The sequence below is a fragment of the Cavia porcellus genome, unplaced genomic scaffold, assembly GCF_034190915.1.
Source record: "Cavia porcellus strain 051 isolate PalLab524CR breed Dunkin Hartley unplaced genomic scaffold, mCavPor4.1 scaffold_6, whole genome shotgun sequence".
NCBI classification, from domain to species: Eukaryota; Metazoa; Chordata; class Mammalia; order Rodentia; family Caviidae; genus Cavia; species Cavia porcellus.
In genome coordinates, this window is record NW_026947489.1 from 80,057,536 (window position 1) to 80,073,846 (window position 16,311).

At 52.5% G+C, this 16,311-nt stretch overlaps 2 protein-coding genes across 16 annotated transcripts in view; one reads left to right on the plus strand and one right to left on the minus strand.

Moving 5' to 3' along the window:
* Fam222b (family with sequence similarity 222 member B) overlaps positions 1–7,377 on the plus strand; it is a 74,806-nt gene extending 67,429 nt beyond the window's left edge. For 8 of the 14 annotated variants that reach the window (XM_003469716.5, XM_063251161.1, XM_063251163.1 and 5 more), the window contains one exon: positions 3,659–7,377. In XM_003469716.5, coding sequence (XP_003469764.1) covers positions 3,659–5,265 — 1,607 coding nt within the window. In that variant the 3' untranslated portion in view covers positions 5,266–7,377. The remainder of the gene's footprint in view (positions 1–3,658) is intronic. The other 6 variants (XM_005003572.4, XM_063251166.1, XM_063251168.1 and 3 more) reach the window with 1 other exon arrangement.
* A 2,778-nt stretch (positions 7,378–10,155) lies between these two features.
* Traf4 (TNF receptor associated factor 4) lies at positions 10,156–16,300 on the minus strand. 2 transcript variants are annotated; one of them, XM_003469720.5, is made up of 7 exons: positions 16,049–16,300; positions 13,032–13,083; positions 12,344–12,448; positions 12,103–12,264; positions 11,853–12,014; positions 11,614–11,769; positions 10,156–11,289 (listed from the first exon to the last, which is right to left on the minus strand). In XM_003469720.5, exons 1-7 carry the CDS (start codon positions 16,189–16,191, stop codon positions 10,657–10,659), a joined length of 1,413 nt encoding a protein of 470 aa, XP_003469768.1. In that variant the 5' UTR covers positions 16,192–16,300; the 3' UTR covers positions 10,156–10,656. The 2 variants fall into 2 exon arrangements, with proteins under 2 accessions (XP_003469768.1, XP_013007600.1); XM_013152146.3 differs by lacking the exon at positions 16,049–16,300 and adding an exon at positions 15,493–16,014.
* Between the last annotated feature and the right edge of the window lie 11 nt (positions 16,301–16,311).

Sequence of the window (16,311 nt, forward strand, 5' to 3'; positions counted from 1 at the left end):
GGCTGACCTTGAACTCATGGCAGTCATCCTGCCTCAGCTTCCTGAGCACTGGGAATTGAGGTGTGCACCACAATGTCCAGTTTAAGTACACATCTTAAAATCTGTGCTGTCTATGTTAGCTATGCAGTTAGGGAAATATGTTACAGAACAAAGAAAGGTGCCAGTGTGATGTGTGATTAAGTGTTGAGGAAAAAGCTGGGCATGATGGTACATGCCAATAGGTATAGCTTCTCCAGGAGCTGAGGCAGGAGGATTATTTGAACCCTTGAATTCAAGGCCTATTTGACCAACATAGTGAAGCCCCAATAGAGAAAGGAAAATGTTGAGGTAAACCAGCATGTTTTGTTGGTCAGGGCTTTAGCTCAATGGCATAAGTACCTCCCTGGCAAGTGCAAGGTTGTGAGTTTGGTCCCTGGTACCAAAAAAAAAAAAAAAAAAACAACCATATTTTGTTAAAGGTTGACTTAAATGCTGGGGATTTAGCTCAGCGGCGTAAGCACCTGCTTGGCAAACGCGAGGTTGTAAATTCAATCCCTGGTACAAAAAAAAAAAAAAAAAGTTGAGTTTCACTATGGTACACAAGGTGGCAGGTGGTCCTGTGTTTCTAGAAAGTGCCCTCCTTTTCGTACAGTGTACTTGCCTCATCCTTGGGATTTTTCTTTTTTTTTTTTCCCCCTTGGGATTTTTCTTAACAAAGATTCTATTCCCTGGTGTTCACTCTCCCCACCCTGATTTTTCATTAATTCTGATTCTTTATTTATCCTTTTTACCATTGTCACCATCAGAGGTGGCAGGACAAAGAACACTAGAGTGGCTAAGTGTTCTATTCCATACACCTGAATGAGGCTAAGCTGCCCTGTCACCTCTGCTAGGGACAGTAAGCTGCTCCAGCCGTGATGGCACACCTCTGTAATTCTAGTACTTGGGAGGCTAAGGCAGGAGGATCCTGAGTTTTCAGCCGTTTGGGGCTACTAGTAAGTTTGAGCCCAGCTTGAACTGCATAGCCAGAGTATTTCAAAAAGCAACAAAAACAAGACAGCTGATACTGACTTGGAACAAAGGAACTCTTGCTACTTTGCCACTGTCTTCCACTTGGATTTTAAAGAATAAAGCCCACCCACATGGGTAGAGGAAAACACCGGCAATGAATGAAGCTTTCTGGGCCTCTCTGTACTGTGCCCTTCTTCCTGTCATCAGTTGTCACCATCCATTTATATTTTTTTAAGACTTTCCCCAAATCAGAAATTTCATAAACATTTAAATTTTTTGTAATTAAAGTTTTATTAGAAGACTGCCATCCCTACGTGTTTATTATTATATTACATTGTAACTGCTTTCACACTGCACCTCAGACTTGTGTAGTGAGGGCACATACCATAATGGCTTGTAAAACCTGAAATGTAAGTAGCTCAAGCCATTTTCCCAGCGTGGTGTTGAATTATGTTGAATGAAATTTTTTTTTTTTTTGTCTTTTTCTTTTTTATCGGTACTGGGGATCGAACTCATAACTAACTACCTGCTTGCAAGGCAGGCGCTTATGCCACTGAGCTAAATCCCCAGCCCCATGTTGAATGAATTTTTGACCTTGGTAATGCAGAACACTGTGTCAAGATTATTCCACTTTTATCTTTGCTTTTATTCATCAGGATAAAAACAGGGGCCACCTGCATTTTTCCCTTTGGAGGGTCCTTGCATATCTTTCCCAGTATCTATTAGTTTTAGAGATAATCTCTTTTAGGGGGAGTGGGGAGTACTCATTACATAGCCCAGTCTGGCCTCAAACTCAAGGCAATCCTTTCCTCTGGCTCCCGAATGCTGGAATTGTAGGTGTGAGCTACCACATCTGTTTGAAAACACAAGGTTTTCCTTTCTGTATGCTCTTTTTGCTCAGATCAGCTTTCTCAAGCATGGGACTAAATTTCGCTGCCCTTCTGAACCTGAGCTTTCTTTTTTCTGCTTCCAAGAGCAGCAGTTTCTAAGCATTGGTTGCCAGCTAACCAGCCATGCCACCAAACGCAGGCAGCTGTGCCCTTTTCCTTCTGATACATTCACTCATCTGATTCTGTTCCAGTTGATGCTCAGTGACGTTACTTTGAATGGGGTCTCCTTTGGGCCAAGACCAGCTGAGGCCACAAGCTGGGCATTCAGCAGATTGGTCCTTGGTCTGTCCTGGCTGCTTCTGTAAGAGAGGAAGCAGGGACAGAGTCAGTTAGCTGAGCCCAGGCTCCCAGCCAAACCCATTTCCTTATGCTTTAGGCAGACTGCATACTTTTTCATCCAAGCATTTATTAAGCACCTTTTGAGTATACTCAGAAGTGTCCCCTCCTTTAAGAGAGGGAGAATGGACAAAGCAGAGACCCCTTGGGGGGAAGGGGCATCCTTAAAGAGCTCTTGTTTTGGAAACTTTTTCCTTTCTGACTAGAAGCCTGACATCCGCTGGAGCTCCCTGCTGGGAGGCAGCCGGAGATGAGAACAAAGAGACTGTTAACATTAATGAGATGCATTGAGTGGGTCTCTCCACAGCCTCCAAAGGAAGGCAGGTTTTCCTCTTTCTATTTGGAAAGTGACAGCTGACATAGAGCAAATACAGACTATTTTTGACTCTCAGGACTCAAAGATGCGCTGAATCCCTTCTTCCCAAATTCCTCCCTGCTGCATCATTCTCCAAAAGGCAAATAAATAAAGCCTTTTGATCTTCACCCAGTCAGGCACTAGAGTAAACTGTAAACAAAAGTGAACTTGTGACATGGGGGTGGGGAGAGATGTTCACAGCTTCTTCCTCTGCTTCTGAAAAAAGTGTCCTGTCCACTGGTGCCAAGTGGGCATGGTATCCAGCTGCCAAGGCACAAGGGGAAAGGTGACTCTCATTGGCTTATCAGAGTGTCATGAGAAGAGTCCTAGCAGTAACAAAGGCCCTGTCACTCAGTCCTGCTTAAACTCTTCAACCCTCATGTCAGTTTGACTCGTTAGGAACTTAAGAGTTCTCTGTATCATTGGCATCGTGAGAATTGGCAGATTCTGGCTCTCCATGATAGGAGACTTTGCTGGATGTGGTGGGGTACACCTGTAATCCCAACTAAGGCAGGAGGAGGATTGCCGTGAGTTCAAGGCCAGCTGGGCTACACAGTCAGCTAAAGGCCAGCCTGAACAAAGTGAGACACTGTCTCAAAAAATACAAAAACAGCAGCAACAAAATAGGTGTGGTGGCTCATGCCTGTGATCCCAGCACTTGGGAGGCTTAGGCAGGAGGATTGCCATGTGTTCCGGGCCAGCCTGAATTACATAGCAAAAGCCTGTCTCAAAAAAAAAAAGGATAGGGGACTTAGGAAGTTATTTCACTATTCTGATCTTTTGTAACTTCATTTATAAAATGGAGATCATAAACATACTTGCCTCCTACAGCATAGTGAGGACATCTACGATAGACTACCCCTTGGCACAAGGACCAGTGCCCCTAAATGCTAACAATACTTGTTACTGTGGGGGCTGACGCTGGATCTAGAATAAAGGTTGCAGAAAACCGAATTTTCATGCCACGCCCTCAACAGGGGAATCTAGACCAGCTGGTTGCCTTGGCACTGATGAGCTCCCTTCCTCTTTGCTCTCCCTCTTCTCTCTCTCTGTCTCTTTCTCTCTCTCTCTCTCTCTCTCTCTCTAGGGGACACTACACAGAAAATGAGAACTGCTCACTGTCCTACCCCAGCCGAATTGGACGCGTATGCTAAGAAGGTCGCAAACAACCCACTGACTATAAAAATCTTCCCCAACAGTGTGAAGGTTCCCCAGCGGAAACACGTTCGTCGTACTGTGAACGGCCTCGACACATCAGCCCAGCGCTACAGCCCCTACCCGACTCAGGCTGCCACCAAGGCAGGCCTGCTTGCCATTGTCAAAGTGCCAGCCAAAAGCATACTCAAGGACTTTGACGGCACCCGAGCCCGGTTACTCCCTGAGGCCATCATGAACCCCCCAGTGGCACCCTATGCTACTGTGGCACCCAGCACTTTAGCCCACCCCCAGGCCCAGGCTCTGGCCCGCCAGCAGGCCCTGCAGCATGCACAGACCCTGGCCCATGCCCCTGCCCAGACGCTGCAGCACCCTCAGGGTATCCCGCCGCCACAGGCACTGTCTCACCCTCAGAGCCTCCAGCAGCCTCAGGGCCTGGGCCACCCTCAGCCCATGGCCCAAACCCAGGGCTTGGTCCACACTCAGGCCCTGGCCCACCAGGGTCTCCAGCATCCCCCTAATCCTTTGCTGCATGGAGGCCGGAAGGTGCCAGACTCAGATGCCCCCCCGAATGTGACCGTGTCTACCTCAAGTATCCCCCTTTCAATGGCGGCAACCCTGCAGCACAGCCAGCCCCCGGACCTGAGCAGCATCGTGCACCAGATCAACCAGTTTTGCCAGACGAGGGCAGGCATCAGCACTACCTCAGTGTGTGAGGGCCAGATCGCCAACCCCAGCCCCATTAGTCGCAGTCTGCTCATCAATGCAAGCACGCGGGTCTCGACCCACAGCATCCCCACACCAATGCCTTCCTGTGTGGTCAATCCCATGGAGCACACCCACGCAGCCACGGCCACACTGCCTGCCACAGGCTCTGTCAACCTGCCCACAGGCATCTCTCGAGCCCCTGCTGGCTACCCTAGGGACCTCAAGCCAGTTGCCTGGAACCAGCACCAGCTGGCCCACCTACAACAGATGTGCAGCGAGGCTGGTGGGACACCAGCACCTGGCCTAGCAGGCAAGCATGCAGCAGGACGTGAGTTGGCAGGGCCTGGCTTTGTGGCCAAAGCCCCTGCCTACCCGCAGGAACTCTGCCTGGCACAGTCCTTCCATCTGAAGCCACCCCTGGAGAAGCCAACCCCATCCCCACCAGTCAACGGCCTGGCAGCCCCACTGGCTTACCCAAATGGTCACTACTTCCAACCCCCATGGAACAACATCCTGCCCACTCCCAATAGCGACAGCTCGGGGTCTCAGGACCTTGCCATGCCGTTCCATAGTGGGCAGGCTACAGGTGCACCCCTCGACTGTGCAGCAGCACCTGGGGCCCACTACCGAGCAGGGACTGGGGGTGGTCCAGTGGCAAGCCAGAACAGCTTGATGCAAACAGTGGATTACCTGAGTGGGGATTTCCAGCAGGCCTGCTTCCGAGAACAGAGCCTGGCCTTGCTAAGCAAAGCTCACCGAGCCCCTAGCAGCCGAGCCCCTGATCCTACAGATAGTCGAAGTCTTCATATTCAGCACCCGGGATATAGATAGGGAGGGTGCTTTTCTGAATCATCATGTCATCCATCACCCTCCTAGGTTTAGTCTTTTAAGTAACTGGATAGTTTCAGAGTTTCACTCTCCAGTGTGATCATTCTTAGATGTCTATGGATGAGGACTTGGCAGGAACTAATTGGGGAGAGAGGACCTCTTAACCCCCCGCCCCCCGGCAACTTGTGTTCTTACCTTAGACCCCGACTGACCAGAGGCTTTTCTTCTCTCCACTGCCTGCCTGTCGGGCCATCCACCTCATTTCAGACCATCCTCCCATCTTTCCTGAACCTCTGCCTCTTTCCCGTGGACTGGGCTGTGGCTAAAGGGAAAGGCCTGGCCCCTGACCTCTCCCTGTTCTTCACTCTTTGGGATTAAGAAACGAGACTTTCCAGGTGCTCTGGAAGCTAATTCCTTATTCACCCAAAGACCTCAAGTCAAAACTAATCCAATCTTCATCTCTCCCCAGCTCCTTTCCATTACTCAAGACCATAGCCTTGAAAAATGGAGAAAAATCTTTCTATTGGTGTCTTGGTTCCTGACTCTGCTTCTAGAGAAATGCAGTGGCCAGTTGGCTTACCACGGCCTCTTATGGTTATCTGTCTCCTGTCTTAACTGCTGTTCTCATTCCTACTCCCCCCCTCACACACAAAAGCAAAAAAATAATAATAATAATAAAACTATCTTACTTGAGAAATTAGGTAGATGAGGGATGATCACATTGGAGTTTGGAATTAAAAACACCAAAAAAGAAAAAACAGTAAAAATGCATTTGGTTTTCCCTACACTGGCTAAGAATATTGCTCTAAACTGTAAGTTTTAAGTGTCACGTTTCTGTATGAATGTAGTGTGGGTTTGAGTAGCACTGTGTATGAGTGGCCCCACAGGTACATTGACTCTCCTCATCACCTCCTTTTGCAGCCCCTCAGATTAATGGGGAAAACAAACAACAACAACAACAAAAAACACAAAGCCTTAAGCTCTTTGAAGTTTTCCTCTACCAAGTGAGCACGGTTGTAATCTGCTGGAAAGGGGCCTGGTCAGAGACAGCCCTCCCGCCCTGCCCCGCCCCTCCTTGCAGCATCCCTGTTCCATGCTGTTTCATTCCTGAGTGATGTAGTTGGCTAGAAATATATCTCTTCTCTGTAACCTTTTACTTAGATTATATTTTATTGCACAGTCTTTGCACCCCTCTTCTGTTAAAAGATGCAGTTAGTCTCTGATTTTTTCTTTTTTTAAACCAAATAAGCTCTTTTCCTCTAGTTTTGGGAAATGTGAGCGGATACTTATAGTTTTGGGTTCTGTTTACTATCTCCTCTTCCTTAGCCAGAAATTCTCTAGTGATCTGAACAAGTGTGACCGAAGACCAGTTTTTAAATTATGTGTTGGCAAGTTGCCTTATATTAAAAAAAAAAAAATCACCTGATTGTGTTAAGCCAAATGATAGCAACCTGAAATCCTAATTTATTGTCCCAGTTGTTTTCCTGCTGTCTGTAAACACTGTCACCTTGCTGTCCCTGAGCCCTCGGGAGCCTCTGAAGCCTCTGGTGCAATGCCTTCTCCCCAGGTGTTGACCACCGTCTCTCCCATGGTCCCCTTTCATGTCTTGCTTTTTGGAATCAAAAGAGCACTGCTGTCTCCCATACCTCTTGCTTGATCTCCAAATCAGACATTCTTGCTGAAGTCCTCCCCCTCACACAGCCTCTCCTTACAAGGTGAGCCACCACTGCAGGAAACTGGACCAGATACCAACTTTGCTTTAAGTCAGACAACCTCAAACCCATCTTCCTTTGTAGGGGTGCAAGTCTCTGAAGCTCACTCCCACCCTTAGTCTGCATGGAAAATGTACTGTGCACCCCCTCCAACTGCCCTCACCTAGTTCAGCCTGAGTCCCTGCCCCTCAGCCAGCCAACCCCAACCAGCAATAAGGGTCCAAGCTAGGGCCTCCTGTCTATTCCTTGCCTCCATCCCATGCCACCCCTAGGAGAAACCTGGACTCCCCACTCTATCCACATACTGTAGCATTCATTCTCCATCTCTCACCTCGCCTGTGGTGGTTTATGGGTGTGATGGGGTTTTTAAGATTATTATAAACCAGTAAAGAGAAAAAACTCACCTTTTGACCTTGTCCTATTCGTTTAATGCAATGAATGTTTGAGGTGATGTTTTCTTATCTAGAAGGGGACTCCTAGGAACTGGGCATTTAGCTCAGTGGCATAAGCACCTGCCTGGCAAGTGGGAAGTGGTGAGTTCAATCCCTGGTACCAAAAAAAAAAAAAAAAGAAAAAATCAATTTTGGGACTGGAGATTTAGCTTAGCAGCGTAAGCATCTGCTTGGCAAATGCAGGGTTGTGAGTTCAATCCCCAACACCCCAAAAAAGAATGGAAATACTTCCTTTGTGTGGTTCATTATCTCAGGTAAAGGGGGGCGGGCAGTTGGTAGGGCTGCTAGCCAGTTCAGTCAGCAGCCTTAGAGGAAGGGGGACCCCTCCCCATGGATTGCTAAAGCCTTAGCGTGCAACTAAGGGGAGGAGTGTGGTTTGTGACCTCAGTGGAGGCTGAGCATTCTGCCTCATTTTCCTCCAAGGGCCATCAAAGAAATGGGTAATATTTGCCAGTAAAGCCCAGTGGGAAAACTCAAACCTTTCTTCCTCCAGCACCAATTTCTAAGGGCCTCCAATGGGTGGAGGTACAGAGTGCTGTAGTCTGTAACATGAAAACTGCCCTGCCCTTTGTGATTGGAATTTTGTCATGTATTGAGTAGGACAACTTCCCTTCTTTTATCCACAGGGGAAGCAAACCAAATGGTAAATTTAAATTACCCTCCTCCCTTTTCTCTGGATTTGGGTTTAAGCCAAAATGTGATGGAAATCCAAAGATTGATACTACAGGCTGCAGGACTGATTCAGGGAAGAGGAAATCAAACCCTTGGTAGCAAGATTTAGATAGGAACTTCCTGAAGACTGGTGGAGATCAAAAGTATCCTCCTCTCCGTGGACTCCCCTTCTCTGTGGGTGCCCTTTTGTGAAAGTGGTTTGCCTCCTTCCTTATGCCACCCTAGGAAAGCCCTGTACTGATAAGACCTGGAGCCTGCCCAAGTACAAGCATGGGCTGAGCTAGGTGTTTGAGGAATCCAGCTCACACTGTGATGTGGAACCTGGCTCAGTGTGTCGTAAGATCTGACTGGCACTGGAAAGAGGACCAAACCCACCAGGCTGGCTGTGAATGGGTTCAGCCACAAGGCCCCACTGAGATGCTAGGAAGGTGACTGCCTCCTGCCCCCAGAAGCAGCTCCTCACTACAACTCACAGTTTTCCCTGCCATTTTCTAGGTATCACTGTACCCAGCTGGTTTGATGAGGGACCATTTGCCCCAGATGGTGAACCCCATGGTCTTCTATAGAGCTCCCCTAGGCTAGCAGACTCTGGCTGTCCTATCCTGTCATCTGATAAAGGCCTTTTCACCTCACCCTCTGTGTGGAAGGAAGATTTGCCCATGAGCTTTCCTTTACAGGTAATTCCCATAGCTTGGGCCTCTTCTCAAGGCGAGGCAAGAATAAAATACTTTAGGCTTAGTCTCTACAACAAAACCTAGAACTATGCAGAACTCATTTTCCCAGTGGGGGCAGTAGTGTTCCATGTAACTGATCTGCCAAAACAAATCCAAATGTATTGCCAAAACTAGAAACTACACTTCTGGGGTTGCTAGAGTTCAAAACATGCAGAGTGTGGTGCTGGAGCTCGGTAGAGGGCATATCCAGCACTAGAGAAAACCCGCCTAGCTCCTGCCCCCAAACAGCTGAGGGAGCACTGATAACTCACTTTTCTGGTCCTAGTTCAAATGCAGCTAACCATAGGAACCTATTGATCCCTGTACAAAAAGCCAGTGACTGCCAGGCATGGTGGCACATGCCAGCAATTTGGAGGCAGAGGTAGAAGGATTATCACAAATTTGAGGCTGGTAGTGAATTTGAGGCTCGCCTGGGCTACACAAGCTCAAGGGCAGCCTATACTACAAATGGAGATTGTGTTTAAAAAAAATGATGAGAAAAGTAGAAGTGCCTTGTACATCTTGAAGGCCCCCTTAGCTGTGGGCTAGACTTCACAAATTATCAATCATTAAACACTTACTGTATGTATCAGAAACATGTATTGCCTCATTAACTCTCCACTGATGCATACTTGAGATAGGTCCTTTTCAGGCAGGAGGATCATTGCAAGGTGGAGACCAGCCTAGGGTACAAAGTGAGCTCAAGGCCAGCCTGAACTGCATGGCAAGACCCTGTCTCAAAAAAGATAAGTCCTTTGGCCACTGGAGTGCCCACATGACTGCCAGCTCAGCACTCAGGAGGCTGAGGCAGGAGAACTAACAAGACTCTGAAACTTGCAGAGCTACATAGCAAAACTGTCTCACACAAAAAAAGCCTGGCCTTCACCTCAGTGATACAGTGTTTTCCTGGCACGTGCAAAGCTTTGCTGTTCTAGAACAGCAGTAAAAAAAAAAAGGCGGGAGGAGTACACAATGAATGTTAGGCACTGACCAACAAAAAGTGGGCCCAAGACTTCAGCCTTAAGACTGTTAGGCCACGGGTTGGGGATTTAGCTCAGCAGCATAAGCACCTTCCTTGCAAGTATGCAGTCCTGAGTTCGATCCCTGGTACAGATAAAAACGAAAAAGACAATCCATGCAACGCCTCCATCCAGCCACTAGAGGGCAGTGCCAGACGACAGCCACAAAGACTACAGTTCTGTTGTCCACCAGATGGAGGTCCAACAGGGCAGCTGGATCCTTCCACCAACCAGGCAGAACTCTTCTCCCATTGCTCCTTTGCCTTCAGTTGGGCCCAGCTTCCGAAGGCCCCAACCAACCCAGATGAGACAGGCTGGAACCAAGTTAATAAATAGAATTCAGGATTTATTAAAAACCAAGGCTCCCCTGCTGTGCCCTCTTGGCACTAAGGAAATAAATAACCAGAGGGGACACAGCTGGGGAAAGGTAAGGGGAATCAATCTCAAGACAGATTCTTTAACTATCGCTCCCTTTCCCGACTCCCCTGCATATGGCTCTTGGGACATAGCACCCGAGCAGGCACCTCAGTCCAAGAAGGATAATGGCCGGCACCAAGGCATGTCTGCTCTGCCCAGGAAGGGGCACTGGCCCTGGGATTGCTAGTTTCCAGCCCTTGATAACCCCGAGACCTGCTCTCCCCACAGGCCAGGGCTGAAGCACCAAGTGGAGGCACCTGAGGGTGGTGGTGGTAGGGGGAGACTGGGGTAACAGAACCTAGGCAGCAGAAAGCAGCTGAGAGGGGGTCCGGCCCCCTTTCCCAGTTCAGCTAGTGCCTGATAGGTCACATTCCATCCCCCTCTCCCCTCACGCCTATCAGCTTTGCGATCAACTGAGGATCTTCCGGGGTAGTTCAACAGAGGCCCGGATGAACACAGCATCATCCCGCACGTAGTTTCGCTTCCGGATGTCCTGGTGGGAGATGAACTTGGGGTATCCAAAGCCCAGAGAACTCTCATCCAGGGAACCTCGCCAAGTGCCCGGCTTTTGGAAATTCTTCCAGTTTGGGTCAGGGTGGAAGGTCTCAGTGACATGCTGTGGCTTAGCCAGGCCAGGGTCACTCTGATCCAGCAGGGAGAAGGTGACACGGCGGGCAAAGGGCCACTCGAGGAGATTGTCAAAGGCGCCTGGCAGGACACGGATGTAGAGAGAGAGATGCGTGCCCTCACCACTGCCATTGCCGTTGAGGAATGCAGACACCTGCAGCTTATAACCATACTTGTGTGTGTAGAAGGCTGGGCTGAAGCACTCCAGGTTAGGCTTGGCCTTGGCCTCCTGTAGCCGCCGTCCGTAGCTGCCAATCTTCCAGATTAGCACCCCGTCGCTGCCAACGGAGAGCTCTTCCAGCTCCCGCCTCAGTTCCTGCAGCTCCTGCCGCTGCCGGCTCACCAGGGCACACATCATAGCCAGATGTGGCTTCACACTGTCCTCCACATGTCGTGCCATTGCGAGCTTAGGGCACTGTTGACAAATCCCCAAGCCATGGGAGAGTTAGCAGTGGGTAAGGTCCAGGGCCCAGGAGATGATCGGGGATGGGACAGCATGCACCTAGGTCTGCAGGAGGAAGTGCCAGGCAGCAGCAGAAGCGGGTCAAGAGAGGAAAGCACTAGTGCGTTCACAGCAGAGACCACTAAGACCTGGTCACACCTCAAAGCCTGGCCTCCCTCTAGGGCAATGACAGCAGATCAAACAGCTCACTGTGGCATGTGTGCCACAGGTTCACCACCACTGATCTACAGCTCCTAGGGCTAAAGGGGGTCACAAGAAAGAAAAGAGGCATCTTACCCTGTGCTTGCAGCCGGAGTCTTTGAACGGGCACAGCACCAAGGCAGTACTACAGCTGTCCTTCAGATGGCCTGGCAGATCCTCCCGGGCCACGGTACCCACACCACACTGGTTGGGACAGGGCACAGGCAACCTTGGGCACTGGTATTGGTGACTCTGAAACCAGAGGCAGAGGCAGCAGTCAGTAGCCCAATTCTCTGTCACCTGCCCCACAATCCATCACTCAGCAAAGACCTTACCTGGATGGTGTCAAAGACAAACTCCTTGTTACAGTAGGTGCAAGGCTGGGTACGCTTGGGGCACTCGGAGGTCGCGTGCTGGGCCAGCAGTCGCCGCATCATGCGGGCACCGCACTTGTTCTCACAGTATACACTCTCCTGAGGGCACATGCCTTCATGGCTCTGTAGAAGTGCCAGGAGGTCTGAGTTAAGGGATGCCCGGGCTACCGGGCACCCCATCCTCTTTAAGCACTGGCCAGGCCCCACCCACCTCATAGGCCTCCCCACTGAAGTCACAGCCACAGAACTCGCACTTGAGGCGCCGTTTGGGGCAGTCATGCTGCAAGTGCGCAGGTAGATCGCGGCGGCTCAGCTTGGCGGGGCAGCGATTAGGGCAGGGGACTACATTGTAGCTGCAGGTATTCAGGTGGCCCTGGCGAGAAAGGCTGCCGTCAGCACTTGCCAAGGCTTAGCAGCCCCAGCCCTTCTCGGCAACCCTGGCAGTCCCTCACCTGCAGATGTCGGAGCGGCCCACTCCAGCGGCAGCCCTCCTCACTGTGGATGCAGCGGATGGGCAGACCTAACACCTGGACCTCCAGCTCTGGATCTGGGTAGATCTGTGGGCAGGGAAGACGGAACTGGCCAGAGTCAGAGCCTGGTGCAGCTCCATATGGGCTGGACCTTACCTCAGAGCCAATGAAGGCCTCTCTTAGGCCAAGGCCCCTCAGACTATTTGTTGCGCTGTGCCCAAGGATTAAGGGTACAGCAGGTGATGTCTGCTTTGACTGTGGATATGAGCCCTCAACATGCCTGCACATGACAATGCTCCCTTTGGAGAGGCAGCCAATCAGCCTGCTTAGTCCCAAAGTGCACCCCCCATCTGGCCTCCTTCCCCTGGTGGAGGGGTCCTGGCACTCAGCCACAGGCCCAACTTGCCACCGGAAGGGGAGGAAACACTTCTGTGGGCACAGAGCAGCTCTGTGCACCCCCACAGACTGGGCACTGTGCCTGCCCTCTAAGGCAAACATCGTCCTCCGTTTGCAAACTAGCCTGGTGGGAGAGAACAGGACACTTTTGTGGGGGCAAGCAATGCCAAGGCTTTGGGTTGACACTGGCTCTGAGCCAGCTGGCTGCAGGCAGCTCCAGGTCCCACCAAGGGCAATGGCTTGCCTGTAATTCTGCCTGGTGGTTTGGACTTACCTTGGCGTAGTCCAGAGGAAGTTGGTCCTCAGGGCATTTGAAGACTCCTTCACTGAAAAGAGAAGGCATGGTCAAGATTCATCATCACAGAGGGGAGAGAGCTGGGGCCCCACCCCCTCAAGCAGGGCAGCCTGCCTCCCTCCCTCACCAGACCGGTTCCCAGCCCAGGTGAGACAAAGAAGCAAGCAGAGGCATGAGGGGACTCAGTCCTCCAGGGCCCCAAAAGACCCCAGCCCTGTCTTGGAAGTATCCAGGGCTCAGTGCAAGCAGAGACAGCTGTCTCCAACAGCACTTGGCCAACAGGTGGCAGCTGGCACCCCATCCCCCAGGATAGCAGCTGGACTAGGAAAGAAACAAGCTGCCCAGTTACCCCCTCTCTCCCTGGGGCTGTTTTTCACTGGCTGGGCTGAAAGCTGATGGGGAGAGTGCACAGGGATGGGCTGAGATTAAGTGCCAGGGCTGCCCAGCCCCCAGCAAGGGGCCATGCCAAGATCCAGGGCAAAGGTCAGTTTGGGGCCACCTTTCACCATTCCTCCCCTCCTCTGTTAGCATGTGTCTTAAGAAGAAAGGCAAGATTCCTGGCACTGTCTTACCCACCAGCATCTGAGAAGGGTTGAAATGTGACAGTGCCAGAGGCTGACAGGTGAGGCAGCATCTGCGTTTATCTGTGTGATTCCGCAGCACACCTGGCTCTCCTACCCACACAGCACAGAATGAGGCCAGGGCAACCCAAAATGCACAGCCGACTGCAGCCAAGGTCTAGTTCCTGCTCCCTAGGCTCCCGAAGCTTAATGACCCTGTGCCCTGCCAGCTGCCTGCTCCACCAAGCCCCATCTGGCTGGTAGCACCCAGGGAAGCTGGTGGCATTCTTCCTCCTGCCACGCGTCCCTGCTGACCCCAGCCAGGACCAATCACACTTGGGGGCAGGGCCCAGGTAGTAGACGGCCTCACCCAGCAGGACTGAATGCCCCCAGGCATGGCATTCCTGGTAGGCCTGAGTCAGGTGGGTAGGAGGCAGGCAACCATCGAGGCGGAAGTAGAGGCTGTACAGCAGCTCTGTTTTGAAAGCATTTTCCATGGACCTGGGCAGCCCATGCTGCTCCAGGTCCCTAAAATGATTTCTAACACCCACCTCCTCCCTAAGCCTACTACCCCCACCACCAATGCCAAGATCAATACATGCCCAGGCCCCGAAGGGGTGTGCCTGTACCCATAAGGCAAGCAGTCTTCCCGGTCCAACCTGAGTAATAGCCCTGGCAGGAGTGGGGAAAGAAGGATGGACCAAGGGGGAGGGGGTCCACTTGGCTGCTTCAGGAATGTGCTGACTTAGTGATTTGGGAGACAGGGAGGGGTCTAAGACAAGTCCCTAGGCTTCAGGCAGCCTACCCTACAACCTGGGGCCCAGCCAGGACAAAGGATTGCCAGGAATATGGCCATCCTAGCTTGTAGATCGCAGTGGTGGTGAGGGGCAGAACCGACACAAGCAACTCTTCCTGCCAGAGGCATCTGCAGGAGATCCAGAGCTGGGGGAAGGGGAGAGGCAGGGGCAGAAGCTCCTCCAGACTGTGCTATGGAGGCCCAAGCCCAGGGGAAAAGACAGGATGGGGGGAGGGGGCTGTTAGAGAGGAAGAGGGGATTTCCGGGGGGGAGGGGCAGAAGCAGCAGAGGGGGCTGTGGAGGGAAAAGGCCTGACAGCGCCCCCCTTCTTCCCTAGGCGGTAAGGGTCAGCTGGAGAGGGCTGCCTCAGCTGGTCTCATCTGGCAACCAGAGGGCTGGGAAGGGCAGCGGAGGAGACAATGGGCCGAGTGTGTGTGTGAGTGCAAGTGTTTGCGTGTGTAGGGGAGTTCAGTGTATACTGCAGGGAGGAGGGTTGAGAGAGGGAAGGAGGAGGGGGCAGCACAGCAGCTTGAGCAGGAGCATGTGTGAGGGCAAGAGTGGGGCGGCTGCGGGGACAGAAAACAAAGAGCCTGAAGAGCTGATGAGATTTCCGCCGGCCGGGGGCTGTGGAGGGCCGAAGGGAGGGAGCACTAACGCAGGAGTCCTGGCGATGCTCTCCCTGCCTGGGCCTCTGGGCACGGCAAGGCGCCCTCGGACAGCTGCTGTCCCGGCCTGGCCAGTGCTCCGAGAGCACGACCTCGTCAGTAGCGAGAACTCCTTCCCTTCCCTTCCCTCCCCTCCCTACACGCCGGCCTGAGCGGTTCCCAGAGCGGGCGGGAGATTCAAGACAGCATGGGATTCCCAGGAACTTGATAGATGTCCCAGAGGCAGGGCTGACCCGGTCCAGAAAGGGCCTGAGACCCTTGCTGACCCCACCTGAGACCAGCAGCAACCAAGGTGCGACCCCCTCCTTAACGCCCGTCTTTACCACTCGCCCCTTCTCGGACTCAAAACCCTCGAGGAAGGGGAGAAACGCCCAAGGGATTCCCGCTTAAGGAAAGCACGGTGGCGTCACAGTCCTCACTCCATTGTGTGCCTGCAAGCACCCCAGCCTCGAATCCCAGTTATGCCGTCAATTGTGTGACCCTGGGCAAGTCGCAGCCTTTCTTTCAATCTCTCGTTTCATTATCTGTGAAATGGGAGAACAATAGTGGCCGTCCTCTGAGAATACGAAGAATCGCAAACGGTTAGGCGGTGAAAACTCCAGAAGCGTAACGTGCTGCGCCGCGGAGAAGGTTTTGTCCCTCTCCTCCTAAAGGGTCACAGTGCAAGGGTGAGGCCGCCCTGGCTCTCAGGTGAGGGGGAAGGGCCGATCCCGGGTCAGAAAGGGCGTCTTTAGCGTCTTTCCCGTTCCGGCGCCGCGGAGAGGCACCGAGTCCAGCCGACCTGTAACCCAGGACCCCACTGGGGTCCTCCCTGGGCCTGACGTCACCGGGGTCCCGTGACGTCACGGTGGGCGCCCTCGAGGTCAAGGGGCCGCAGCGAAGACAAAGGCTCGGCGAGCCTCGGGCCTGAGCCCCTCCCCATGCAGTGCACTCCCTAGGCGGCCCTGGCCGTCCCCCGCTGTCCCCGAGCCACACCTGAGAAACTCCTGCAGGCAGGTGTCACAGAAGCGGTGGCCGCAGGTCGAAACCTGCACGGGCTCGCGCATAGGCTTCCCGCACAGCGGGCACAGGAGCCGCCGCTTGGGCTTCTCCAGGAACTTGTAGTCGAAGCCGGGCATGGCGGGCGGGCACGGGCGAGCGGGGCCGGGCACGCGGCGGCCCCACAGCCCGCGCCTCGCTCCGGCCGCACTCGGCTCCGGGCGGCGCCGAATGGCAGCCGCGGCCGGGGCTCTGCTCGC

What these genes read in the sequence shown, in the direction of transcription:
- Traf4 (XM_003469720.5), bottom strand. Translation starts at nt 16,191, where the DNA reads ATGCCCGGCTTCGACTACAAGTTCCTGGAGAAGCCCAAGCGGCGGCTC. An exon ending in TGCCTGCAGGAGTTTCTCAG is followed by an intron (nt 13,084 to 16,048) that starts GTGTGGCTCGGG and finishes TTCTCTTTTCAG; the next exon opens with TGAAGGAGTCTTCAAATGCC. An exon ending in ACTCCGGCTGCAAGCACAGG is followed by an intron (nt 11,290 to 11,613) that starts GTAAGATGCCTC and finishes ATTTGTCAACAG; the next exon opens with TGCCCTAAGCTCGCAATGGC.